This window comes from Chamaea fasciata, unplaced genomic scaffold, assembly GCF_029207755.1.
Source record: "Chamaea fasciata isolate MVZ Bird 193981 ecotype frontalis unplaced genomic scaffold, bChaFas1.0.hap1 SCAF_1, whole genome shotgun sequence".
Classification (NCBI taxonomy): Eukaryota; Metazoa; Chordata; class Aves; order Passeriformes; family Sylviidae; genus Chamaea; species Chamaea fasciata.
The window spans coordinates 61,591,242-61,618,505 of NW_027094086.1; the positions used below are offsets into that span (position 1 = coordinate 61,591,242).

Below are 27,264 nucleotides of genomic sequence, written 5' to 3' on the forward strand. Positions count from 1 at the left end.
ACGGCCGGGCGGGGGCGCGCGCCCCGCCCCGTGCACGGAGGGGAATCCCGAGAGGAGCCGAATCCCGGGCGGAGCCGAATTCCGAGCGGGGCCGGCGCGCACCCGCCCTCTTCCCGCGGCACGACCTTAGCGCGGCGCGCAGAGCGTGGGGATCCGCGTCCGGGGAGCGGCGGGCCCGCCCCGCCATCAGCCGCATCGAGGTTCCGACAAAGGGCAGGAGCCGTCCCTGTGACCCATCCCTGCGGGTTCCTACCAGGGAAGCCGGCGTGTCCTGGAGGGGAAAGAGCGTAAGTTTCACATCGAGGAAATGCCTCTGCACCATCGCTGAGAGGAAGAAGGGAGACAGAGGGAAACAAAGCCCACTGAACGGATTCCCTTACACAAAGGGAGGATTAAAACACACAGGGAAAGAATTTCAGGGATAGGATGGAATTAGAGTACAAGCCAAATTAGCATCTTTAACTGAATTTTTTACGGAAGGCTGAACACAACCCTCTGAAAAACAAATTCCCCTCCCTGTGCCTACAATTTCTAGGCAGAGTTTACGGTCTCATGGGACCCAAAGACCTCCTGTGCTAAAATCCCTCAAGCACGGAGATACCAAGACGATGCTCTACTGAACCATCTCTGAGGACACACTGTCCCTGTCACTGCAGAAGGTCACAATCTCAGATCTGCCCTTTATCCAAACTGCTGCCCCTGTACATACCTCTTCTTCTGGGGTACAGAGGGGCTAGGGACAGAGCTGGAATGGCACAAGGCCTGGGTGGCCACAGGCCAAAGGCATTACATACCCAAAGTCCAGAATGTTAAATTAAAACAATATAGGCTTGTGTCTTCCTTGTGCTTACCTCTGACAGCTCTGGTCAGGTACTGAGAGATAATGCTTTAAATGTGTCCATCAAGGAATTCTGAATCCACAACTGTCTAGTACTATTTTATAATTAGATACTGTGGAAATAAAACCCAGTATCTTCTGTTTTCAGAAAACTATTAAATCCTATGTTTATTCACACTTAGAACAACAACAAAAAAGATTTACATGCTGTGTAAATCTACAGTCATAGCTGAACATAGCAATGGTTTAACATTTTATTGAACTGGTGTGCTTTATATGCTGTTTTTAGTGAATCAGTGAAAAAAAAATTGTACCTTATGTCTTTATTTATTTATTCAACCCATAATCAAATTGCACGGTAGCAATTTCATTCAGTCCTTTAAGTCAGGAAACCGATTTCATAATTAAGTTTTCTGCAATAAACTATTTTACACCAAAGTAAGTACATACACAAAATATAATGTGAAAGTGGATTGACATTAACACTGAATGCAGTGCCATATAAAGACAGTTCTAAAGGAGTCTGCTTAGGTATTGTAAGTGATGTATGTTAGTACATCCAGGACTAATAGAGCTCTGCAGGTTTTGGTATAAATATCTTTATACAGCATTGCAGTGCACTGTGCAAACATATTCCACAAGAAAAATGTATTTGCTGACAGCAAAACCAGCTGTGACAGTCAGTAAAAAAAACCCCATGCCATTAAAAGCTTCTTTCTTCAAACATGACCTTTAATCCTTCCTTCAGAAACCTTGCATTTCCTCATGTCCAAGTCTTTAGAAAGAAATATGCCTAGCAAGAATCAATGCCTATTGAACTTCACTCAAAACAGCATTGCCAAATTTGCCCACAAATATTTCAAATCTGTTGATCCCAGAGCAGTAATGACACACAAACACAGAGTTGTCAATTACTTAAGAAGTTTTGGCACAGTGAGAGTAGGAACTGTAATTTCTTTAAAAATTGGCACGTAGTTTGGATTCGGTTGGCTTGGACCTTGATCCAAAGTTTCAATGATGGTCTGCTTCATATCTCTGCTGGCATCGCCTCTCACTGTCAGCAGAGCTGCAATGTGGTCATCCCTGCCAAAGGAAAAGGGTGAAACTGGCATTAGGTGGCTTTGCACAAGTAAGAGTTTGTCAAAACTGGCACTGAATTGGCAAACCTTTCACTCAGTTTCAGCAGGTACTTTTTATTCTTTATCAGATCTCTACTCATTCAGAACTGGTTTTTCCTGCTCAATATAAAGCACTGTTTTGGCTGCTTTTAGGACTCCAAAACCTATTTCATCCATCCAACACACAGAACTGAAGTATTTTCACTATTCTTCTGCTGTACTTAAGTAGTTGTAACTCCTAGTCCAGCTCACATACATTGTACATTTGCATAATTTTCCACAAGTGGTTACATTCTAAAATATGAAAAATATAAACACATTTTCACACCGTTTTACATTTTAAAATTTGCCCAAAACCCAAGGAAATTATGATGTTATCTATATATATCAAATCTGAGGGCAAAGAGAATTACCTGATATCTGGGTATTTACTGACTAAAGTTGAAACTTCCAGATAGAGCAGTGAAGGATCAGTCAGCTTGATAACCTCTGCAATGGCTTCAATGATGTCACAGAGTCCTTCAGTGTCCTCTCCAGAGCCCTGCAAAAGTTAACAAAAAATATTAAAAAAGCCCTAAAACAATAGCAATACCCCTCAAATCTACAAATAATCCTTTATATTTTGTATGACAATGCCCTTGAATTTCCAGACATTAAAAAACCAAAATATTTTTGAATTGTGACCATAATCCTTTTCTCTCCCTGTTCATTATTCAGAGACCTACTTTGAGAGTATCAGTGAAGGAAGTAGTGTCCTACAAACAATATGTTGTATTTATCCAAATGATGATACATTCTAGTCTTCAACTTTGGGTAATTATGAGCATAAATATTAGGAATAACTGACATGAAAGCCAGATCTCTTCTGAAACATTTCTTCAAAACTGGCCCTCTCTTAGATTCCTTGAAGTCATCTGGCCACAAAAGCAGCTTTTAGCAACTGATTGATTGAACTGCATCTGTTTAAACTGTGGGCTGTTTTAGTATCCTTAATTCAAGGTCATCTGGTTCTGCCAATCAGGTATTGTTTGTTTCCTTTATTCCACAACCTCTTCCATCAGCTACCCTAGTTTTTCAGGCTTCATCTTTCTGTGCATTCTTTTGTCATCTGTTGGCCCCAGGAGCTTTCCTGAAGATCCCTGTTCCTTATGCAGCTAAAACTTTTAGGCCTGTCTTGTACATTGATTTTCAAATACCTTTTTTAGCTTGTCTTTTCTATTTTCACTGGACTTTAAATGGAGTCAACATACTCATCTTACTGATCCAACTGAACACACTGCATGCTCCTTAGCTAATAAGTAATGACATCTATTTGATGCCAGATCAGCCTTTCTTCTGGCCAGGAAAGGCACACAGTTTTGTTGGTTTTTTTTTTTTTTTTAACTGCTTTTTTCTTTCACTTACTACTATGAATTCAGGGTACCTATGTCTCTGAGGCCATCCAAATATTCAGCTGCAGAGAGCTGTATAAACACTAAGCAGTAGAAACTGGTGCTCGGGAATTTTAGCAGCTGGCCTGTGTGTTCAGAATCTCTCTCTGTGCTCTCAGCTGGCATCTTTGATATTCCCAAGTCACCAACATTTTGGAGACATGGAGATTTAACTCTACCCATTTCCCCTGAGCAATAAATATGTGTGGTTATTGTAAATTACCAGCTTAACAGTGCTACACAAAGCAAATACTTACAGCTGCAAGCTTCTTAAACAAAAATCTGAACTGTTCTGCTTCTTTGATCATTCTTTCTGCACCCTCTTTTCTCTCTTCTGCATTCTTGAAAGATATACGTTTTAGCATGATTGCTCTGATGTATTCCACAACCACTCGCCGATGGGCCTCAAGAGTCATTGTCTGAAAGAAATGAAAAGGGTGGTCGATTATGCCAGTGATACCTGCAGATGGAGCCATTATTTTTGGGCTTTGAACTGTGTATTTACACGTAAACACCAGTACACAATTTCCGCTAATACAGATTGAGTGGTTTTAGATTTTCACAGTTTTAACAGAAATGAAAATCCCTCCTTCACTAACAATGAGCCAGTCACAAGAAGCAACAAACCCAAGATATCTTTAATAACGACAAATACCTACTGATACCTGGATGAAGAATCTGGTATTGGTGCAAGAGTAATGCTGAGGTTAAAAACTAAAACCCCCAAACCTTCACATGCTTATTTTTCAACAGGAATGTAAGCAGAGTTCTCAGGTGATTTTTCTTCCCCTTAAGCACGGTGGCAAAGTTACTGATGATTAAGGAAAAGCTGGTGTAACAGGTAGTCACAAACTTTTTATCATGTTTTATTGATGATCAAACTTTAGTTTCAAGTTGTTCTTGAAACATGTTCTTCAGTCAAAATTTGAAAAAAAATATTTCAGGAAAGAGAGAAAAGGAGGGGGGAATAAAAAAGGGAGAAAAGAACAGATTGCAAAGTACTGGCAGTCACAACCCCCACCCAGAACAGAGAAAATGCAATTTTAAGTTCTGCTCTCAAGAGTCTGAAGAAATACCAGAGTTAGGTGGTTGCTCAGGGATGGCTTCTCTTGCGTTGGTGGAATTGAAGCCAATTACACAAAGGAAAATGAACTGCACAGAACAGACTGTGGGGGGCTGACATGTATGGCCCATCCTGCTGGAAAGTAACAGCTCCACTACCACTGAGAACACTCCACAAGAGCCAACAGTGCTGTGGTAGAGCATTCAATTTACACACAAGGAAAACAGTAAAGCAGAATGCCTTTAGATCCAGATATCCTCTGTTTCAAAACTGTGTCCTTCCCATTGGGCTACAGTCTTCTTGGAGGTGCGTTTTTCATGTGGCTTTTAAAAACTGTACTTTCAAAACAGGGTTATCCAAGAATATTTTAAAACCTGAAAAAATCCCATCACAAATCAGGGAAACAAAAGCATGGTCCAGCCTGTGCTACAACATACAAAAATCTTTTACGGGAGATTTCTTTGTGCTGGGAGACAGTGGAAAACCAGGTATGTTGAATGCCAAAGAATTTGCTTGCAAGCTTCTTCCCCACAAGGTGGCAATAAATGCTACATGATGAAACATGTGTGACTGCAGAGATTGGTATTAACACCTCAAAACTCATGCCAAGTACTCACACCTCATAGTAACAAAGTAAATCTGGAGAAGAAAGCTGTTCCATGGATATAGACTAATTCTGGGACTGACAACTTATTTTGTGTGCTTCTTCTGGACTGTAAATACATATACTTACATAATAAGGCCTCTAGGATCTGCAAATACTGAAGGTTAAAAGGTCATCAGAAAAATTCTGAGCGGTTCCCTTTATCACTTTGAGAATTAAGGTAAGAAAGTCTCCAAATCATACACTTATTCTATCTTTTAAGACCTTCTAAGAGCTTCTTCAAAGACCTCAGTAAATACTGATCTTGCTAGCTTTTTTTTTCTATTAGGTTCCTAAGTGTTAGACAATCATTATCATTTAACACTGTGTTATTACATGAACCTGCCTTTAATCTTCCACATTATTGTACTTGCTTCTATCAATAGAGAAATCCAGATATCCTTTGACAGACTAGAGGGAAAGAAACCCATAACCTACCACATTTACTATTATAAGAGCACTTTAAACACAGCAATGCATTTCTTAACCCTTATGGCACCAAATGCACTATACTTCATTGTATATATTAAAACTAGGAATTACTTGATGTGCATTTATAAAAAAAAGGTAATTACAGACCAGCAAAACTAGTTTCAGAAGAGCTGATTTTATCTGACTACAAACTTCTGAGGAGAGGTAGGAAAGTACAAATGGGTAAAAATATCTAGTAACATGCCAAGAAGTTTCCTGGACTAAATACTGCAACTTAGATCTGTCTTTGACAATATTATATGCCTGTGAACAAAAAAAAAAAAGTAGATTCAGACTTCTGCGGTATGAACTGATGAACATTTTTTCCTTTCCAGTAATGGATCAATTCCAATTTCTGCATTTCAGTTCTGAATTCCATGTGGTGTTCAGAAATTCCAAATCAACATGACGCTCAGAGTCCATTACAGAAGCATCACTGAGTATTTTGCACCTACCTTTTTGTAAGGCTTTTTAATTTTTGCAAAGTCATTGAAATAATCCTCCACAGTGACACAGATAGTCCCCACTGCATTAGACCCCATCAGCCACTTCTTCGTCATCAGCTCATTCAGATGTGGCTGAGAAGGTGACAAACGAGATCAGATCAGGGTTTTGAAAGTTTCATCAGATCAGTGCAGTTACTAAAAAATGGGAGACAACTTTAAGTGTTGTCAATTTCTAAACTATGCTTCTCCAACATCCTTCCTCCTGTGAGCCACTCAAGGCATTTATACTAGTTCAAAATTTTATTACAAATCTAACAAGTCCCAGAGCATCTTTCTTCACCATTTCCTGCTGTTTCTCTAATTGCCCTCTTTCCCTCCCCATACGCCCAATTTCTTTATAGCAGTTATTTTTTCCCTGAGGGATTCTATACAAGAAGCTAGAATTCCTAAACATGGAAATCTACCAGACAGAAAGGGCCCCCTGTTAGAATCAATTAAATACATTAATTACAGGTGAATTGTACCTGCAATGACAACTTAATATCAGCAGCAGTTGCCCAAATAATTCTTACAACTCAACAACATAAGACTAAGTACATCTGCTAGAAAATATGAATTATCTACAAAGCACCTGCCTTATCCCATGAAACCTAATTAAGCAACCTTCGAGTCTCCTACATGCAAACTATACCAGTGAAGAACAACACTAATGTGCACTGACACTTTGCTAGCCCATTTATAAAACCCACATATTTTATGTATTTAGCAATCAAAAGGCTCCACAACTATTTCATTCTGAATTATTTTTTTCTTTCTATATAATACTTCTGGGTTTTTTGAGGAAAAAAAGTTCTAACCTCTAAATCCATGAAGACTTCATCTAGCAGGCTAGAGCAGCCTTCTTTAGCAATGATGTCTAAAGTTGCATCCATGTTTGCATGACTGATTGACAATGTGTCTTCCATGTCACTTTTCAAGTATTTTCTTTTCAGACTGATGATAGATTCTCTGTGACAAAAAAAGAAAAAGGCTTTTCATCACCCACTGATGAACAGGTGCACTACTAATAAATTTTTGGAGTACAAACACAGAAGAAGCCACAGCAGACAGTTATTTTTGCAAGGGGAAACACTGCCTGCTGCTTGCTTTGTAAGCCATAGTTTACTCTCCAGCATGGTTTTGGAGTGGCCAGTGTCGACTACTTGTGTGTTGGTAGCAAATTGCTGATGATGTGTAGACCTGCAAATGGCAGCAGTGAAGCATGAACAGGAAGTTGGACTGTTCATCACTGAAACATGAGCCACGTTCTGGTACTCTTCACAGAAGCTCTGCCTTTACTTTTCTCCAGTTCAGTTCACCTTGATCACATTGCTTGAAGGTGATCTGTGGGAGATCCAATGTAAGAGAAGATGACCAGACCCAGAAGAACTAACTGAAATGACCTCTTCAAATTCTGGAAGCTGAAGATAAATTTTCCTTTGACAATAAAATTCTTGAAATAACAAGTGGTTTTTCAGTGGTGAGGAGCAATGGCTTGGTTTGCCAAAGGCAAAAGCAATCACAATACCTGCCTCTTAAAACAGTGCTATCTTTAAACTTGTTGCCTTTATTTAGTCAGCTGAACTATCTTAACTGAAACCCTCTTTCTATACAGAGGAGAAGTTTCTGGGAAGAGGTAGTTTTACAACTGAAATATCAATAGCTATTTTTCTCACAATACTGCAAGAACATGCAGACTTACTTGAAAGTTTGACAGTTGTTGATGACTGCAATCATGTACTGAACGTAGCATTGAGGATACTGACGATTTTTAAGATGATCTTCTTTGTACAGTTGTGCTTCATCTTTGTACCTGTAACACATACAAGGAATGGCATTAAACAGACACAAAGCTGTGAGAACTCAAATACACCCATAGGACCAAATGCTCTATAAAGGTCTGTCAGGTATTTAGAAGTATTTTATAAAGAGAGTGTGTTGCTCATGTGATGCCTAGTCTTTCTGTTCTGGGCAGAATTCAGCCAAGGAGGTGTTTTCACACTTCTTTTGGAGGAAAAGTTAGAAAATTTGAGATATAGAAGAAAGCAGAACTGACTCAAAAAATTAAGGGCCTTTTGTAGACAGGAACTGAAAGTGCCACTCACCAGCACAGAGGAACTTCTGCAGTGAAACTGGGGAAGGAAAAAAAGGACGAAAAGGAAGGGGAAGAAAAGCTTGGTTGGCATGAATGTGATAGGAGAAAGGCAAATCAATAAAGAAACATCCAAACAGAAAACCCTAAATATTGGAACTACAGGAACAAAGAAAGACTGAGGTAGGATAAAGCATTTGCATTTTAAACATTATGTTACCTGGTTAGAAATGAATTCATTTGCTGAAGACATAGAATGAGTACCTTTGTTTTCAAATCTTCATTTATCTGAGCAGCCACCTGAAGATTCTGCTCAAACATCTAAGACAAAAAGAAGTTTAATTATAAAGAGAGGCCTTTATCAGTGGTAAAACAAAGACAGAAGTCCTGTCTTAGAGACTATTGCTAACACCAGCTCTACAGATGCTTTTTGTTGGCTTTGTTGGGTTCTTTTCAGACTAAACCAAAAGCCACTATTTTCACAAGTGTAATTAATATATTCCTGGCAACCATTAATGCAGTGTTCTCGTGATACTGAAAACAGCTGCATTTTTTCTTCAGCAAAACAATACTTAATCTCTTTAATTCAGTAGTGCTTTGGCTTTAAAATGTATCAAAGTTCTAGGGTCAGCTCCTGCAGTTAGTAATAACCCTACAACTCAATTCCTTTGCTTCTTCCATATATGAAAGTAGTGAGCTCACACAAGCGAAATAAAGGAGCCTCTTAACTTTAGAAATACAAGCAGGTACAAGATCTAGGTGACTTACAGGCAACTGTGTTTGAGGAGGGAAACTAGAAAGGAAGAATACAAAGCCAGGTGGAAACAAGAGCTGCTTCTATGCTAAGATGATTTTGAAAATTTCACTGCTACATGTATGTCAGCACTGCTGTCCTTCTCAGGACGTCACTAGAGCCAATAATCAGCCACCAGTTTCTTTGACATCACACACTTTCTGAAAATGATTAGATGAAGTAAACCTTGGAACAAGTACAAATGTGAAAGAATGTAGCAAAAATCCTGGTATAAGGTGGAAAAAAAACCAAAGTGAGAAACAAATGCAGGAAGAAGAGATAACTTATCTTTCATTGAAGGTACCTAACACAATATTTGTAAAGAAAAATTAGAAAGTGAGCATAATAAGCTGACATTTTACTGGTTGATAAAGATCACTTTCAAAACTTTCCACTACCAACAACAGGGTGGTGCAGGTTTGGGAATTTTTGTGGCTCTTTTTTTTTAAGGATCTTAGAAACAGCCTTATCCTTCCTGGTTTTTATTTGGACAGGCATTCATGTTAACTGAAGTAGTGTATAAAACAGCAACAGTTTCAACCTTCAGTGGAACTATTATTCTAGTATTAGGTGTTTGTATATAATGAATAATTTATAGTAACAAATACATGCCTAACTACCTTAGTACCTTATTAACAAACAGCCTAACTCAGCACTATATTAACAAAAACTATTCTAATAAGTCACATTTTGCTTATACTACAGCTTTATATCAAGAGACCTAAGTAAAAGCAGCTCACCAAATACAAATATCAACTAAACAGGCTGGGGAAAATATGTTTCTAATCTACACATAAAGAAGAACTATTGAAGTAAAGAAGATAAACAAAAATCTTCAAAGAAACAACTCCTCCAACTAACAGCTCTACAGGGGAAAAAAAACCCCCACTATACTTCCAGAGACAGAAACAACAGTGTTCTAGAAAATTTAACTTCCCCTCCATGCCTCCAAATCCATGTACTGCTTCTGTAGATTTCTAGAATAAACAGGTAGTCTTATACCTGAAAAACAATAGCTGGGAGTGTAGTCTGATAGTACCCATCTTGATCTGCTTCTGGTTCAGTTTCTTTTATCCAGTCTTTTTTATCTGTCTCCAGTGCTTTTCGCAGCCAGCCAATGATGTTAGACTTCATTAAATAAAGCAACCAACAGAAAGAAAAAAATTAATTTAACACAACAAAACCCCCTGCTGCAATACCTAGAACAGCAATAACTTCCATATTGAAGAGTAACCACTCTTGCCATTCCTACAGGATACAGGTAACAGACAAATTATAAATTGCATTGACAAAGACAAAGGTTAGTACTGGAACACAAGTGGTGTACTTTGAAGCTTAGGCACATTTTGGAAGGGGAGTGCTCCTAACACAAAGGGCAGGCCAGTTTGTCAGAATCATCATATTTCCTAATTTTGGAAGAACTTATTAAAGCTCAGGCTTTAGGTTTCAAACTGAATTTTTCTGCAGCTGAAAAAAGTAAGGTAATACCTAATGGAGGAAAAATAGCACCTATCTGCCTGTACTTCCTTCTACACCTAGGTTTTAGGAAACTGGTACTCATTGCTGCCAGGGACAAAACCCCAGGATCAGATTAAATGGGTTGTACTTCTTGGAACTCAAGTGCAGCAGAACACAGTGACATATACAATGGCTGGCTCTCCTCCCATCTGCCCAGCACATTGTACAGCACGCAGACATCAAGAACAACTGGGTTTAGCAGGAGATTAAGCCAGTTTTCTGCATGACACATACCACAGACCTATTCACAAGAGTAAAGACCAGCATGTTTGCTAAATATATCATTGGATTCTTTCATTTCTGTCTTGCTTGGGTTGGTGATTTCTGCCTCTTTTCTGCTTTGTTCATGTTTGCTTAAAACCTGTAGCAATATAAATGTTTGTACCTCTTTCCAGCATGTTACAGGTGTATTACTGTGCCCTACCATTCAAAATTACACATTACCAGTAGGCACAAACAGAAAGGTCATGAAAGTCCATAGAGAACCCTCTTCAATTGTGTGAAACAATGCACTACCCTTCTTCCTCATAAGCATGGAATTGCTCTAATGAGATATGACTTGTATGATTTAATCTTTTAAGCCAGCAGCCCAGGGGACTTTTTTTTACCTTAAGATCGGCATTTACAGACTTTTTTCAAGCTGAGGTGATTGGAAAAATAATATGCTAGAAATAATTTAAAATCTATTAGCATTTTATTTCTCATGACATTTTTGTTGATGTAAACATCACTTTTTAAGTTGATAGTCCCAATTACTTGTACTTAGCCATACAGAACTAGTTACATTGTGTTTAAAACCACTTTTAAACAACATCAAAAGAAATAAGGTAGAAACAAAACAAATAGGTAGTTTCAGTATTTTCTGCCTTAAAAGAAAGACACAGCCAAAAATTAAAAGCAGCAAAAAGAAAGGCACTCTGTTTAACAGAGTAGCAGCTTTGTTTTATTTATATTCTACAAACAAAAAAGCAACATTCCATACATAGTATTTTTCAGTAAGTAAGGAAAAAAAAATCTAAAAAACCAATATAGGTGTATTTTTTTATGCTAAGTGAGGACAAAATTAATCCAAAGGCATTTCCTGAGTCAAGGCAAAAGTAGTTTGAGAAAACAAACCTTTTTGTCCTAAAGGTAAGTGCGGAAAAATAAACTTGTATAAAAGTCCTAGTAAAGCTAATGGGAAGCAGAGCCTCTACTGACAACTTCCTTGACTCATTACAAGATTGGTTCATATTATTGTGATGAGTAAAAAATCCAAGCAGTTGCTGGACATGTTTTAGTAGCTGACACATCCAATGAAGCACAAAATTTTCCCTCCTCTGCTTAGCAGAGTTCCTGAAGTCAGGAGGAGTAGGAATTCATTGACCAATTTAAGAAGGAGCAAGTCCAAAGTTACAACTACCCAAATATCCACTTTTGGAGGCAATTAGTGGATCTGACAATCACATAATGCTTGCTTTGCCATGAATCTGACCAGTTTCTAGTGACTCTCAGGATAACAAAGCAGTGCCGTTAGATTTAAGATACACTTGAAACGGCATCCACAAAAGGAAATTATGCTCATGCAGTTAACAGGCATGAAAGGAAAAAGGCTGTTTAAAGACTCAAACTGGCAAACATGAACATCCTGATTACCTTGAAAAGATCACATCTGTATCAAATGTTGATGTGGTTACTATGGGGACCAAACTGCCTACAGTGTCATTTTAAGTGCTAACATACTAGCACTATGGATTTAGGCATATGAAGACTGGAATTCCTTCCTTTCTAATAAATTATTATTAAGAGTCTGTAAAACCTAATTTCCTTGAAATGCCATGATTTAGGTATATAAAATCATTCAATTATGACTTGATAAAGAAACTTACGCATAGGATATGAAAATTTTTATACAAGCGATGGTGTTGGATTCACATTTGTCACAGTTTTCTCTGATGCAGGAACAGCACTGAGGTACTAATGCAGCTAGGAACTCATCTGAATGTGCCTTTGCACTGCTATTACTCACAGTGAGTGTTGACATATACTTGCTGAGAAGCTGGTCTACCACATTTTGTGAAAGCAGAGCATCCAGAGAATTTACATCCACTTCAGGAGACAGTTCTGAATTTCCCATCATCTCTGCACTGAATTAAAAAAACAAAACAACAAAAAACCAAAAGAATAAAACATTGCAGATTAATAAAGAAAAATTAGATAAAAAGTTAAAAATTAAAACCTATGCAACTTCTTTTCTATGTTCATTGTAAAGGGCAATTTTCCAATACCTACACATTTCAAAAAGTTTTCCATAGCAACTGCAACAATAGATGCATTTACAAGAAATGTAAATAAAACAACATGAATGAAAGAATGGAATGTAAAAGCCACAGTCCAGGATATAATAAAAATATTATACACATTAACATATACAACCTTTCCATGCATTCCTTACTTTTATGTACAAGAATTAATGATTACTTGAAACGAAATAAAAGCCAACTGGTTGATCCTGTGGGCTCTTTGTAGGGGACATTTTTATGTATCTTTTGAATTTCAGAGGTGATGACAGACAATTTATACATTTTGAATTTCAGAAGAGTACAGATCAATAACAAGTATGAATTACTGTCCTCTGATCCTCAAAAGAGCTCCTGTTTTGGTACTTCCATCACATCCATGTAAAAATTAAAATATATTAAAAGAAAAGCTACCTATGCTTCCTGTCTTGGTAAAGAACACAGCTAATCTAAGAAGAACCATCTTTGAAGACAAATCAAAGGTGCAGTTCATGGGTACTGTATAAGAGCAACTGTTTGCAAAGAAAAGGTCTTGATTTTATAGGATTTGAAAGAAACTAGAGCAAAATATTTTGACAAGGATTATATAAAATTAGTATTTTACATTGATATTTTGCATCTATACAAGATCATACAGTGAGTGGCTTGTGCAATCAAAAAATCCCCAAAGCTATACCAAAGCACAACGTAGCAAGAGCTGTTAATATTTCATGCTCAAAAAAATCAATAAGTCAAACCCACACTCTTCAGAGAGTGCTTTATTAACAGCTGATGGTAATATATTCAATCCTAATAACATAAATTGTTTCACATTCCATTTATAGTGTGCTTTTCAGAAGCAAACCACGGATTCTGTATTTGCAGAGGCTACTATAAGAACAAATGACAACTTAAATTCCTAAACCAGTGTCCAGTTTGTATAGTTCTGCAAACTGAAGTTGTTCTCTGGGCACATGCAGGGAGTCAGCACAGTGTTGCTTCCACTTCCTGGAAAAAAAATAATTCTCAATGCACTGAAAAAATACCACTACAGCTACCAACATAAAAGACCAAAATTCTTGTATTTGAAACCATAAAAGCCACTGTGACTGAACATCCTACACTAATAGCATCTTCCTGGCTTTTAAGAAAAGAGATTGAAATTATTTTAAGTGGCTCAATCTATTCAGGAAACTGAATTCCATTTGGTTGCTGTCTACAGAAAGAACACATGTAAGAGCAGGATCTGCTCTAGGTTGATTTAGAAGAAATGTGAGAAGCTGTTTATGGCACTGCTAGCCATGTTAGAAAATATTTCTAGCCTCATTGTACATCATTATCCCTGTTCATTATCACAAGGCCACAGAGACATTAACCTCTTCTCAAAGTACACCACCTGAAACCCCAAACCAAAGACCAAAAGCTTCTACCTCTGGCCCACAACACAAAAATTCTTCCTATACACAATTTCTCTTTCCTGATTGTCATAATCAAAGTGCCTAGGGGAAAAGAAGCTACAGACAACCCTCCTCCAAGTGGCACAAAACTTCTAACTGTTGGGAAGTTATTTACCTTCAACAAGAAGTTTATAATCAAGCTGAAATTTCAAACATAATTGTATTATTTGGAAAAAAGCATTTTAGAAAGCTTCTATTCTGTCACCAGTCCTGCTCTATCTGGTGAAAAGAGACACTGGCTCCAGAGACAGCATCCAGCTACATGTATAATAGCATTCCTTCTGTTCCTTAAAGTGAACATTGTTGACTCCACCTGTGGCAATTCTGATGTACTCCTAGCAGTTTTGTCAATACTCGATCAGTATCTCATAAAATGACACTATGATTATGAGCATCAGGATCTTACAAGGCTTATAATTTTCCTCAAACACAGATTAGGGTCCTGGTCCCAACCCAACACAGATTTAATAACAGAATGTTTCCGAAACACTCATTGACTTCAACATGAAAGAGAAACCCACCTAGCACAGTAAAAGTCCCACTCAAATATTAAAGGCTCTTATTCTACAGGTAGCATCATTTTATTTCTGAGCTGTGAGTCGAGCATATTTCTAAAAACAGTTTCCATGCAGACACCACACTCTGATAAAGAAACTCCCATGACTCTTTTGTATCTCCTATGTTGCAAATACTGAAAAAAAAGTTGTGCATGACCTTAACAATTCATCATATGGAATAAAACTTCAGTGCTTCTTTTCAGTCAGTATTCTCTCAGTTGGGTTTTGAAGTGCAGCTGCAATATGTAAAATACAATACAAATTTATATTTTCCCTCTAGTAGTCACAGTTCTCATGATGCCAGATAGTCCATTCCCCTTCCTAGTTTATTATAAACATATCCCTGTGGAGAATTGTTTATTGGATTGTTAAAAGATGTCCAGCAAGTGTGATTTGGTAAGCTCTGCAAATATCCCTGTTGAGAACTTACTTTACTTTCCCACTCAGAAACCTGAGCTGATTTCTTCCCCCACTGTGCACTACCCACACACAATGGCTAATTCTCACAGAATCACAGAAAATGGTTTGGATGGGACCTTAAAGGCCATCCAGTTCCAACCTGCCTGCCATGGGCAGGGATGTCACCCCCTAGAGCAGGCTGCTCAGGACCCCATCCAACCCAGCATTGAACACTTCCAGGGATGGGGCATCCACAACTTCTCTGGGCAACCTGTTCCAGTAATTATCATCCTATTTATAACCCTTTATTGTAATATACGAGAATACAATTCCTGTACTGCCTTCTTGGGCTTTTTTTTTTTTTTTTAACAGAAGAGAGAAAGTCAAAGACTTAATTTTTTTCCTTGAAGGTACTTCCTCTAATTTCCATCCCACTTGTTACGCAGATACACGGGGAGAAGAGCATTCTCAGATATCCTGTACTGTACCTACTTCCCTCACTGCTTCCCTTTCTTCACAAGACTCAGCCACCAGGTGCTACCAGCCTCATGACTTGCTTGAGCAAGATTTTTTTGCTCTGTAAATAGACACAACATTGGCTTTGCTTCCTCCCTTTGCCCTTCCAGTGATGGAACACACGGATTTAGAGCTCTAGCTCTGAACTGTCTCTTTAAAAACCTACTCTGCTTTCTGGGGGAAAGGTAGAAGGGCAATTTTAAGACCAGGAATTGCCTTACTGTGACATAAGCCCCAGAACACCAATGAAGAGCCTGGGAGCAGGATTTCTGCCAAGGTCATACATGAGAAGGACTCATATCTCTGATTTTCATTCCTGTAGAGTAATTCCTCTGGCCTTCAAAAGAAAAGGCCAATTAACTCAGCTTATTAGAGGCTGCATCTCTTACACCCTGCATAGGTATCTAAGTATGCACAAGTGGGTGCTCCTGATTCTCCCTTGCAGGGAAGAAAAACAAGGAGGACTTTGCAGTGTGGAGCAAAGCACAGAGTGCTGAACACAAACCTTAATGCTGGTTATAAGAACTCTCCAGAACAGTATTATCTCCTACATATGTGCTTTATGGTACTATACTCTAAACCCAGCAAATGTCTAAACCTGTTGCATTAGTGATATTGAACAACTGAAGGCATCAAAAGTACACACAGCACAGAAGCTGGGTCAGTGCCAGCTATTCAGAACAGGATTACAGTCATGAGCCACAGAAAGGCTAGCAGCACTTTTTCCCAAACAAATCAGTTGCTCTAGTAACTACATGCCAGCAAAAACCAAACAGTCGCCATTTGAGCTGTTTCTACCTGGAAGATGAAAAAAAAAAAAGCAAACCCTCCACAATGCTTAAGTTATCCCAACAAATCAGACAAGTCAAAACAAATAAGCATAAGACTATCATAGAAAACAACTCCTAACAGAAACTCTTCTAAATAAACAAATCATCACACAGTTTTGAAAGAAAACCTAAAGGAAGTTACCACATTCTTTCCATTTAACAGTAATGAGGCAAGTGAAGTAGTCCCACCCCCTGTAGAAGAGAACAATAGAAAGTTAATAATCATACAGATCTTCCGGGGCTGTGGCCACAACAAACATTTTGTTTCACACACCAGCTCTCAGTCTCCTGTTCTTCCCAGTACTTCACCAAACTGGTACACAAATACAAGGTGACTCTAGCCACATGCAAGTCTTCAACAGCATTAAAATTTTAAGCAACTCAAAATTATATGTTATAAAATACAAACAAGTTTTAAGGAGCAATTTCCAGGAAGCAGAATGTGTAATGAATAGTAAAGAACTTGCTAGTTTGGTATTTTCCCTCTTCTGTTTTATCTTTTTGTATGTTAATACACATGCAAATATTAACACAAACTGTGTTTTGCATATCTCCTCTTACAGAAAAGATAAGGGGGGCTTACCTGGTGTATGTATTCAAAACCCAAGTCAGAAGGCTAACGATCTCATTTGCTTCCAGGTCCTCTGCAGCAAGTTCTTGCATTCGGTTGGCCAAAGCTTGATGGTACATGTTTAGCAACCTGTTGAAAATGTCATAATGTGGAGGGAAGCACTGATCCAGCAGGGTCTTAGCCACCAGCAGGTCATCAAGGACGTATTTCCGGATGATTTCCAGGTGCCGCACCAGCCACATTTTGTCAGATTCTCTGGTGTCCGCCTGAGTGCCTTCAATCCGTGTGCTCACAGTTCTCTCCAAAATATTGAACATTTTTTCTTTCCACTTCTTTGGTCTGCCAGGAGGTATGAACCCAGTCTGTTTTTTCCTGTCTAACATGCGCCTGTCAATTTTCTCCTCCCTCTCGATTATCCTCACAACAGAGACGAGCAAGGTTGGATCTCGACGGACTGTAACAAGAGATCTCTGAACCACCATCCAAAGCTGCTTGGCCAGTTCCTCAGACAGTTTCTGCATATCCCCAAAGTATGTGTGGATGAGGTTCATGTCATGGGTGTTTTTGCTGTCCATGCGATACTGTTCATACATCAGGTTGTCACGGGAACACTCCAAATCCATCAGTTTCCGGTGAGCCTGCAGAAGTTCCCCTCGCTCAATAAGGTCATGGGTCTCCCTGACTATCTCTGGAACTGAAAGGCAGGCAAAGAAGAGGAAAATCACATAGAGTACGACACTGCTATCAAAATACAAACAATTCACACAAGACAATAAAAGCACTAGGAAAGAAGCTGGAGAACGGCTGTAGGAATTATTTTAAAATATCTGAAAGGAAATTATTTTGAAGTATTCAAAAACTGTTAGTAAATATTACGTGTCTTTATACATTATTAACTATAAAGCTCCAGTTTGATCAGTGTCTAAACAAAGATGATAGTGCCAACATAACTTTCTCTCTCCCTCCGGATGCCAAAAAATAAATGAATGAATCCTGGAAGGTCTACTGTGAAAAAAACTGCAGTGATGGCCTTCTTACACATTACATAAAAGGCTTTTAACTTGCCTGACTAAAAGTCACTCACTTCATTGAATCTGAGGCTGCATAAAGCCAACAAACACCAAATTTTATCTCCTTCTCAAACAGTTTTTGCCTGCTTAAGGCACTAATGAAGGATAGCGATAATTACCAATGCTGCTAAAATACTTAGAAGATTTTTTTTGTCTTTATTATTTCTCATTACTTGAGGAAACCTACAGAAGAAGATTAGGATCCCGTGGGGTAAGAACTGAAAAATCTCATCAGAAAAAATTGTCACTGCAAAAAATGCAGCTAGTGATAAAGCTGGCAGCCCAAAAAAAGTTCAAACGATTGTGTGTAACTGTCTTTTCAATCATGATAAAACCCACTTTGTTTCTAAACATTTGATCATCTCTGAGCAAAACAACTATACTGTTTAACAGCTCCAGGGGGAGAAGCTTCATCCTAAAAACCTCTCAGAAAGCCTCAAAAGGTTTATTGTCTCAGTTGCATTCATCTGTGTAAAATGAAACACCCCCAAAACAACTCCACATTGGAACATGCATAATTTTGCTGATCTTTGTTTTTAATTGCTAGACATTGCATGCAAACTATTCCTTTTTCTTTAAGTTGCACACTGTAGCTGATACTGTAGAGGTTAGGTACACACAGAGTAAACTAATCAACCTGGTATGGCTGGGAGGAAATTTTGCTTTATAGTACTTTGTGTATTAGTATCAGAAGATAAAAGGAGAGAATATACTGTTTAAATAAAATCAAATTAGTCTGATAGGTTTAGTCCCTGTTATAGGGCTAAGACATATAAAATCATTTTTAAGTAGACAAGTCCTAGCAAGGAATTCACCCTGATTCAAGACGGAATGCAGTGTGCATTCCACCACAGCTACACAAAATGACACAGGTAATCACATTTTCTTTATCTTTACAGTATCCATTTTATTACATTAGTTTTATTTCATTCTGCAAACCCTCACAGATGTGCAGTGGTACAAAATGGTTTTGCCTCCTAACATCATTTTGTACTATTTGTACCCAACAGGCTCGCTGTAGGTGTCCAGCTCAGGTGGCAACATACCAGAACTTTACATATATTCTTTCTGTATCTGTTGCTTCCATATTTCAGTCTTTTATACCAAACATGTTATCCTAGCTACTGATTGCTTGCAAGAAACTTTTTTGTGAGTTGTATGGAATGGTCAGACTAAAAGTTCCTACAGCACAATTCAGTCTTCATCTATATTAAGTGGTTACCAGCTACTTCCCTGTACGTGATGTGTAGGTCATTCTTCCTTCATTCTTCATTCCCAGTGAGGTTTAAAGCTCTCAGCATTACTTGACAACCTTACAGCTGTTACCACCACATTAAACTGTGTTCAGTATGTGACAGGTTATATAAAGAACAGCAAATTACCTGAAAATATATTCTTGAGATTTTCTACAGCAGCTGCCAGTTGGCTGTGTTGCACTACAGCATCCTTAACATCCTTGAGGTTTTCTATAGTGTTGATGCTCTGTCTCCAGTCCTTATTGACATCTATCAAAGACTGCTGAATGTCCTTCACATCGTTCAATGCATTGTGCAGTTGGCTCAAACCTGTTCGTACTCCATCTAACTGTGACTGTATTGCTGCCTTAAACACAAAAAGACAAAGAAAGAACCTGTATTAACCTTCATAAGTTTCACATTTTCAACATTTCTCAACATTAAATTTTCATTCCAGTAGCTAACATTTTCAGCAGAAAAAAAAAGAAAAGCAAATGTTATAATTTAGTAGAAGTGTGCAAGCTTGCCTGTGCACAACACTGTGTGCCCACATGTCATTTTTTTGAAGTTCTGAAGCTGTATCTAGTTTTGAAGGACCTGGATACAATTAGTCCACCCACAAACTAACATAGGAGCATAGGGAGAGGGATTGTAACTTTATATTAAACCAGGATCAAAGGAATGAGACTTCTTTGCATTTCCTTCATAAATTAATTTCAAAGGGGGATATCAAAGAAAGCTGATGTTTCATTAGAATGTTTGGTATGTACAGATTCTCAAAACATTTTACTAAAGCAATTACAAATTTTTACTTGCAACGAAAATGTTCTAAAAAAGCCCAGATTTAATTCTGAAATGCTCTTAATAAAACCCCAAAAGCTCCTGAAGGCAAAAAAACCCCCTAAAGCAATTCAGTCAAAACAAACAACAAAACCCCAAAGTGAATACTATTTTCATGCTGTGAAACATCAATGACCAAACCAACAAGGCACCTACTAGATTATTTCGGCATAAAGACAGGTTATTGACATGGAAGTCTTCTGACAAGTGACACTTGAAATAATGACTCTCCAAAGAGGCTGCTAGGCCTGAATATCATTCAGGTATCCAGACACCTCACAGAAAATGCATTATCAGTGTGTATCTGAGTGAAAGAAATCAGATCACATCCACAGCACATTTTTTAGATACGCAGTTTCAAAAAGATGTGATGAAGGAGAAATCAGGCGAGTGGGAAATGCAACTAGAAATAACAGGCTTCAAAAGACAAGCAAGTCATCAGTGAAAACTCAGCTGCATAGATCAGGGACTTGAGGCAACCAGTAATGAAAATGAGGCACTAATAATTTTGCTAAGCTCAAAACATGTTCTTTGCCAGACTTTTAAGGCCCAAAAGCTTAGACAGTTGTGGAACTTTTTGTCGGATACTAGAAGCCAAAGAGGAAATCCTGGTAACTGCAAACAACATTTACTGTGTTTTACATGTACTAGGAAAGTCCCAGAAAAATGCAGTGATTTTTAAATTAAGATTATTTATGTACTTTCAAATTATGACATGCTGATTTTACTGGTAAAAAATGTATTTTCCTGGCAGCCTCAGCACAATTAAGCAGTAGTAAGGCATTTTTATACTGTTTCTATCTATAGAACTGCTGCATTAACACATTTTTCCTCTACAGGAACTGAGATAATTAGGATACTCAAACACAGTCTTCTGCAGCTGACCAAAAAGTATTTTAAAAATCACATGATTATTAAATGTTCAACACTTCTGCTTTGATAATTTCTTTTGAGGGAGATCTTCCAAGTATTACATATTCAAATTTTTCCCTATTTATTTTTTGCAGAAACTTGATAATGTTGAACTGAAACAGTCAGGGTTCTCAGTCTCTGACACAAACAGAAAAAGAAAACTCTAAAAACAGACATCCATCCATGTTCAGTTTGTCTTCAAATAGTCAGCTGGGGCCAGGGGATGGGCTGATGGGGCAGGGAGCAAAGCATGTCCCAGCCTAGCATTGTAGACTTTGCTTCCTAGGATGCATATCCATCTTCGACTGGACTGATCATCATTGCATTAAAGAAATGAGAAGAAAACTAAGCCATCCTGAAAAAAGGGCTCAAAAGTTCTCTTTTTACGTCTTTTCAAGTGATAGCTTTCAACACAAAGCCAGAATCCTGGCTTCCTGGTCTCACTATGGCTCAAATCCATGCTTGCACAGCACCTAAGTATCAAATGGGAGAGGATTCATGAGAATACCCTCAAATTAGAAACTTCCCTATGATATCTGCATTTATTACACAGTGCTTCTTCACAGAGAAGTTCTTCCATCGACAAGGAAGAGCACAAACAAAAATAGCTCCCAATGATTATAATTTTACAGGCTCTGGAAGAGATTTCAAGCAGCTCTTCTCCATTCTGGACTACAGAACCCAAAAGCACCAGTCTACAATGCTACCTGGTGCTATTCCACACACCCTTTCAGAGTTCTGCTACTGAACCCTAAAAACACTGCCTCACTGAGTGCCACCAGCCTCATACACAAAAAAGATGAGTTTGGTATGTTTCAAAGCAGTTTTTCTTCTAAGAATTTATGTTACATGAGAAGAAATGCAGTGAGGGATATAAAAAATGGACATAACTAAATATATGGGAGAGGATATTTAGATACACCGGAAGAAAATGATGACAAAGATGACAGCCTATCCAGCCCGAAAGAGGTACCTAACATGTTTGCACTGAAAGATTTCCCATGTGTTCATTCACTCAGATGAAGCAGTAATCAATTCAGCCAAGCCAATCAAGTCAGCAACTCCTCTGGCTGATGATCCTGATGTCTGTCTCCCCATCTTCCACACCACACATAGATACAGTTTAAATCCACAGCAAGAGTATTTCCTACATCTTCTCTGTGCTCCCATTCATTAGGGTAATTCTCATGGGAAAACCAGCACTGCTACCCATTGCACCACTAACCAGCACCTTTTTCTGCAATGCATCCTGAGTGGATTAAGGGCTATTGAACTTTATTTTGGAACAGGTATTTTCAACCACCTACGGATGATGGAATTAAAGGCAAACAATAGGGAAAATAGCTATAAAGTGGATTTAGGCATTGCAGAGACTTACAAAGTTTAGTCACGACGGTCTATAGAAGCAGTCAGACTGTGCTCATATATTATAAATAGATCACAGTAACTAAACAGCTGATCCATTATTAATAAACTCTATATGCTTCCTGACTCAAATCTGAAAAGCCCAGTCCACATCATCAGAAGAATTTCTGTTTCTATGCTACAAAAATCAACGTGCAATTTGCTATACATAAATATCATATTATATATAAATACCAAAATTTTTCACAGTGAAGGAAAATTTGTTTTCTTCTACTTCAAACAGACTCCCACAAAGGAGGAGCCATTAAAGAGCTATAAGATAAACTAAGTGGAATATAATATTAGATACAGTGTACACCATTTCGACCCAAGAAAATGTTTCCCAAAACGCTTTTCTAAGACTCTACTCCACCTGCTTGATACAGTGGTCTAAAATGACTGCTAGCAAATACCAGTAAAGGAAGAAAACACAGAACTCAGTAACACACAAACAATAAACACAGGGTGACCACACTCCTATTTCAGGCCAAGTCCCTGCATGTAAATGTGCATCCACTCACATGTACACACATGTGAAGAAGGAGCAAAATCATAGGGTCACTTCCACAAGAGACAAGAATGTGATGTATTTTCCCTATCTTTTCTAAACACATGTAAAAAGTCAGAGGGGTAACTCACTGATCCTTTTTCAGATGCAATCATCAATTTTTTGTTACAAGTTCAGTATTCAATCACTAAGACAAAGGATTGTTGGCTGACAGGCTACACAGCAGGGTAGCTGCCCATGAATAAACTGTAGAAGGTACAGGACCTAACAATACTTGAAGTGCTTGAATAAAATATTAGTAAGATGTACAACATTGGTTTGCATTACTTTCAGGACACAAATTTTCCAGTTTGGATGCAAAGCAAAAACTGAAATTCCTGGTTTAAAACTATCCATCTGGCTGAAATGCAGATTAAAAAAAAAACAAAAAAACAAAACAGAAGGAAAAAAAAAGAAAGAAAGTACACTCATGCTACACCACAGACACTCAGGTTTATCCAACTTTGTACCTTGAGTCGAGCTTCTACTGAGGCTTTCTTACGAGCTTCCCTTCTGCGATACTGTTCCACTTTGTCCAGCTGATCAGGACGCTGCAGCATTCCCGCCACTCTCTGAACAGCTGTTGCAACTGCTTCCCTGTCTGTTTCCTCCATGGTTGATTGGGACCTCAGAATGCCTTCATTACTTAACAGGACTGAAAAGCAAGAAAACATTTTTTAAAAACCCACCTTTGTTCATTCAAAGGCTATGTGACATTTCCAAGTTAACAACTGGAGAATTAACTTTGGCAATAAAAGCAGTGGAACTTGACAGAAGAATCATTAAACCGCATTCTAAAGAGAAGCAATTGGAATTCTACAAGAACTGCATTGAAAGGGTCTTAATTCAGTCTCATAGTCCCCCTGAAATGTTTTTGGTTGCTGTTTTTCCATTTACCTTGCTCTAAGCTTGAATTTAAAAAAAAAAAAAAAAAAAAAAAAAAAACAACCAAAAAACAAAAAACCAAAACACCACCAAAAAAGCCCACCACCACAAAACCAGCAAATCTTCATTAAAAGAAGAGATTCTATTTAATCCAAGGGTAGATTGGCCTATTAAAAGGGTAAGAAGACAAGCATAATGGAATCTTGTAGAAAGTTCAAGCAAAAGTCCTAACTCATCCTGAACTACAGCTGGGTGCAGTTGAGAGAACCACAGTCCTCCTGCAGCAATAGGTCAAATTTGCTACCAAAACTGGGGAGAAACACAATAGTGGAAGCTCCAAACCCAGAGACTTAACTGTAGAGCACTTCCATTTAGGCTTCTGATGGGTAATTTTTTGATTTCCTTGTTTTCTCACAGCATCAGTGCAGTCCATCAGGGGTATAGGGAAAATTATTCAAGTGTTTCACCTCAGTCTCCAGCAGAATTTCTAGTGAAGCCAAGACTTGCAGGCAAACACATATGGGAAAAAAGTAACATCTGCTGTCCGTCAAGACAGACATGCTCTCTCAAACTTCATCAGCTACTAACAGAAAATAGGGAGGATCTCATCACCAAAGATGCAATACCATGGTGTCTACAGTCCTCTGAGGAACACATCTGGTGCTCCTCGTTGCTTCCAAATTATTTCCAACATTTTATGTCTTTAGTCTTGCAACCAAACAGAACATTTTAGGTTCTGCTGCCACAGCTAGAGATTATACTCTCTCATACCCATGTTATTCCATGAAATTAGATATCTATTTTCAGAGCAGTCTGCATTCATAAATCCAGCACATCACTTAATCTCAGCAGAACAGTGATCAAAAGAACTGTTTAAAGAACCCTTTAAAAACTATTTAACCGATCTAAAGAACTGCACAGCACTGAAAGAGCAAAAGCAAGAAAACTTGTGGGAAAAAGAGAAAGAAAGTTTGATAAATGAAAGAAACACCTCCCAACCCAAAAAACCCAAAGAAACAGCTGAAGCAAAGAAAATTGCTCACCACCTCTCAGAAGCAAACTAATCCTCCAGCCAGTCTCCTGCTGGAAACAACCCCCCATATTTTATAACTAAGTCTAATACACACTAGGGAATTTCCCTTTGGCCAATTTGGGTCAGATGTCCCCACTGTGCCCTCTCAATCTCTGCCCATCCCCGGCCTAGTCAAGGGAAGGGGAGGGCAGATTAGGAAAAAGAGTAAGTCTTCACACTGGCCAAGCCCCCTTCAGCCACAGCCAAACACCACGGTGAGAGCAGCATTCTTTTTGCCACAAACCCAAAACACAGACTGTAAAGACTGTTATAAAGAAAGTTAACTACGTCCCAGCCAGACTTGGTAGAACATTAACAAAATTCCTAATTTTAGAATTTATCATGGCTAAAATCATTCCAGGCAAAGTTTGCCTGTGAGCTAGTCTGTAAGAGACCAAGTCTATGTCTCAAGTTCCATGTCTGTAGCACCTACAAGAATTACATGCACAAGTATGAACTTATTCCAGAGTTATTTCTACAGTGTAAACTCCTGTACTTTTTTACTACTGGCCTGGTTAACTCAAACCATGTTTGACTTCTTACTCTTCATCTAAACATGTGAGATCTATTTCCATCACTTGTGCTTTGGAATGAATATGCCAGTTTTGTTTGGCTCAATCCATTTCAAGCTACAAGGGCTCTACCTAAAATAAAAAAAATATTACGCTTTAAAATATGAATTTACTACAGAAATGGTATTCTGCAGGAGAGAGCTTTATCCTTAATTCTGCCCTTACTAAAAACTCAGAATACATCCCGCTGTTACAACACCTTTCGCTCACACAGCCACTACCCAGGCACGTCTAGCTGACCTCGTCAGCAGAATCAGAAGCTAGCACACTGTAACTAACACGTCGAGACAGACAGGCTCTGGTAGAACCACCCAAAAGGAGCAGCAAACTTTAGGAAGCCACGCCAACTTCATACAGAAGCTGAGTCAAAGCTACATATGTCCTCAGCGCAAAATAGAGGCAGAAGTGAACAAAACTACGTCCCGAGCCGACTCAGGAAGGCTCCAGCTGCAATCGCAGCCTTCTCCAGAGCCAGCGGGGGAGACAGGCTCCCGGGGAAGGCCCCTGCCCATCTGCAGAGGAGCTCCTGGGCCGGAGGAACGCAGCGAGCCCTCCGAACAGAGCTGGGGGAGCAGCGGCGGCAGCCCCAGACCCGCCCGGCTCCTCCCTGGCAGAGGTGGCTCAGCTCAAGTCATTCGCACTGACGCAGGTGCCCGTCCCTGCCGGGCAAAGGCCGGAGACCTGCCGTGGGCACGCCGAGCTCCTTCGCCCTCCGCCGCGGCCCCGGGACAGGACGAGCCCTCAGCACCCCCTTCGGCCGCGCCACCCCGAGGGGCTCCCCGGATCGCCCCGGCCCATCCCGCCCCCCACCCCCTCCGCTTCCCACTGCCAGACCGGGGTCCCTGCAGCCCACGACATCCCGGCGGTGGCCGGCGCGGCGGCGCTCACCGGGGCAGCGGCGGGGACAGGGCGGGGAGCGGCGGGAGGCGCGGCCGCCACGTACCGGGGCCGCGGCCGCCCCTGCTCGGCGAGGCGCTGACAGCCGCCGGTGCGCCGGCGCACGCCCGGCCGCGCACGCGCACCCCGCTGCCGGCGGCGCCGCCTCCCCCCACTCTCCCACTCCTCTTCCTTCTCTTTTTTTTTTTTTTTTTACAGTTTTTCTGTTAAGAAGTTCAGTATGTGCTACTGGGGCCGAAAATCAGTTCAAAGTCGCCGAAATCGGTTAAAAAAAATAATAATAAAAAACCAGACTTCGCGACTCCTGTGAGGTGTTTAAGCTTTGGGTTGGAGAGGTCGCCTACTGCAGGGGGTGTCGTCTGGGGAAAAAAAAAGGAAACGCGCGGAGTGATTTCTTCACGGGGTGGGTTATTAAGCGTAGGAATGGACTGCCAAAGGGAGGTGGTGGAGTCACTGTCCCTGGAGGCTGTCAGGAAATGACTGGATGTGGCTCCGTGCCATGGTCTGCTTGATACGGTGGTGTTGGGTCAACCTGCTTGGACTCGACGACCTCAGAGGTCTTTTCCAACCTAATTGATTCTGTATTCTGAAAATGGATAAGCTGGATAAGCTGCACATCACGAGGTGCCTTCAGATCCGTGTGCAAGCTGTTTATCCCGGCGGAGGAGAAGGGAAACTCCTCACTCAGCCCGCGGTGTCGGCTGTCTCCTCACGCCTTGCCCAGACCCCAGGGCGCTGCCATGCCAGCAAGGGACGTGCCGGGAGCGTGGTGTGGCCGCCGGGATGCAGCT

At 39.6% G+C, this 27,264-nt stretch overlaps 1 protein-coding gene across 2 annotated transcripts; it reads right to left on the reverse strand.

Annotated features, from left to right (window-relative positions):
• Positions 1 to 1,146: 1,146 nt before the first annotated feature.
• Positions 1,147 to 26,567, reverse strand: EXOC3 (exocyst complex component 3). Of its 2 annotated transcripts, none has more exons than XM_066184892.1 (13): positions 26,465 to 26,567; positions 23,518 to 23,702; positions 19,492 to 19,711; positions 17,052 to 17,733; positions 12,460 to 12,577; positions 9,936 to 10,061; positions 8,361 to 8,461; positions 7,751 to 7,861; positions 6,867 to 7,017; positions 6,019 to 6,141; positions 3,644 to 3,805; positions 2,370 to 2,497; positions 1,147 to 1,921 (listed from the first exon to the last, which is right to left on the reverse strand). In XM_066184892.1, exons 2-13 carry the CDS (start codon positions 23,659 to 23,661, stop codon positions 1,750 to 1,752), a joined length of 2,238 nt encoding a protein of 745 aa, XP_066040989.1. In that variant the 5' UTR covers positions 23,662 to 23,702; positions 26,465 to 26,567; the 3' UTR covers positions 1,147 to 1,749. The 2 variants fall into 2 exon arrangements, with proteins under 2 accessions (XP_066040989.1, XP_066040992.1); XM_066184895.1 differs by lacking the exon at positions 26,465 to 26,567 and adding an exon at positions 26,411 to 26,444.
• Positions 26,568 to 27,264: the final 697 nt, after the last annotated feature.

Bases quoted from the DNA above. Each gene is read 5' to 3' on its own strand.
- EXOC3 (XM_066184892.1), bottom strand. From the start codon at position 23,661: ATGGAGGAAACAGACAGGGAAGCAGTTGCAACAGCTGTTCAGAGAGTG. The intron at 8,462-9,935 runs GTATAAGACTAC...TTTTTGTCTTAG, and splicing joins TCCCAGCTATTGTTTTTCAG to ATGTTTGAGCAGAATCTTCA. The intron at 7,018-7,750 runs GTAAGTCTGCAT...TTTTTGTCACAG, and splicing joins AACAACTGTCAAACTTTCAA to AGAATCTATCATCAGTCTGA.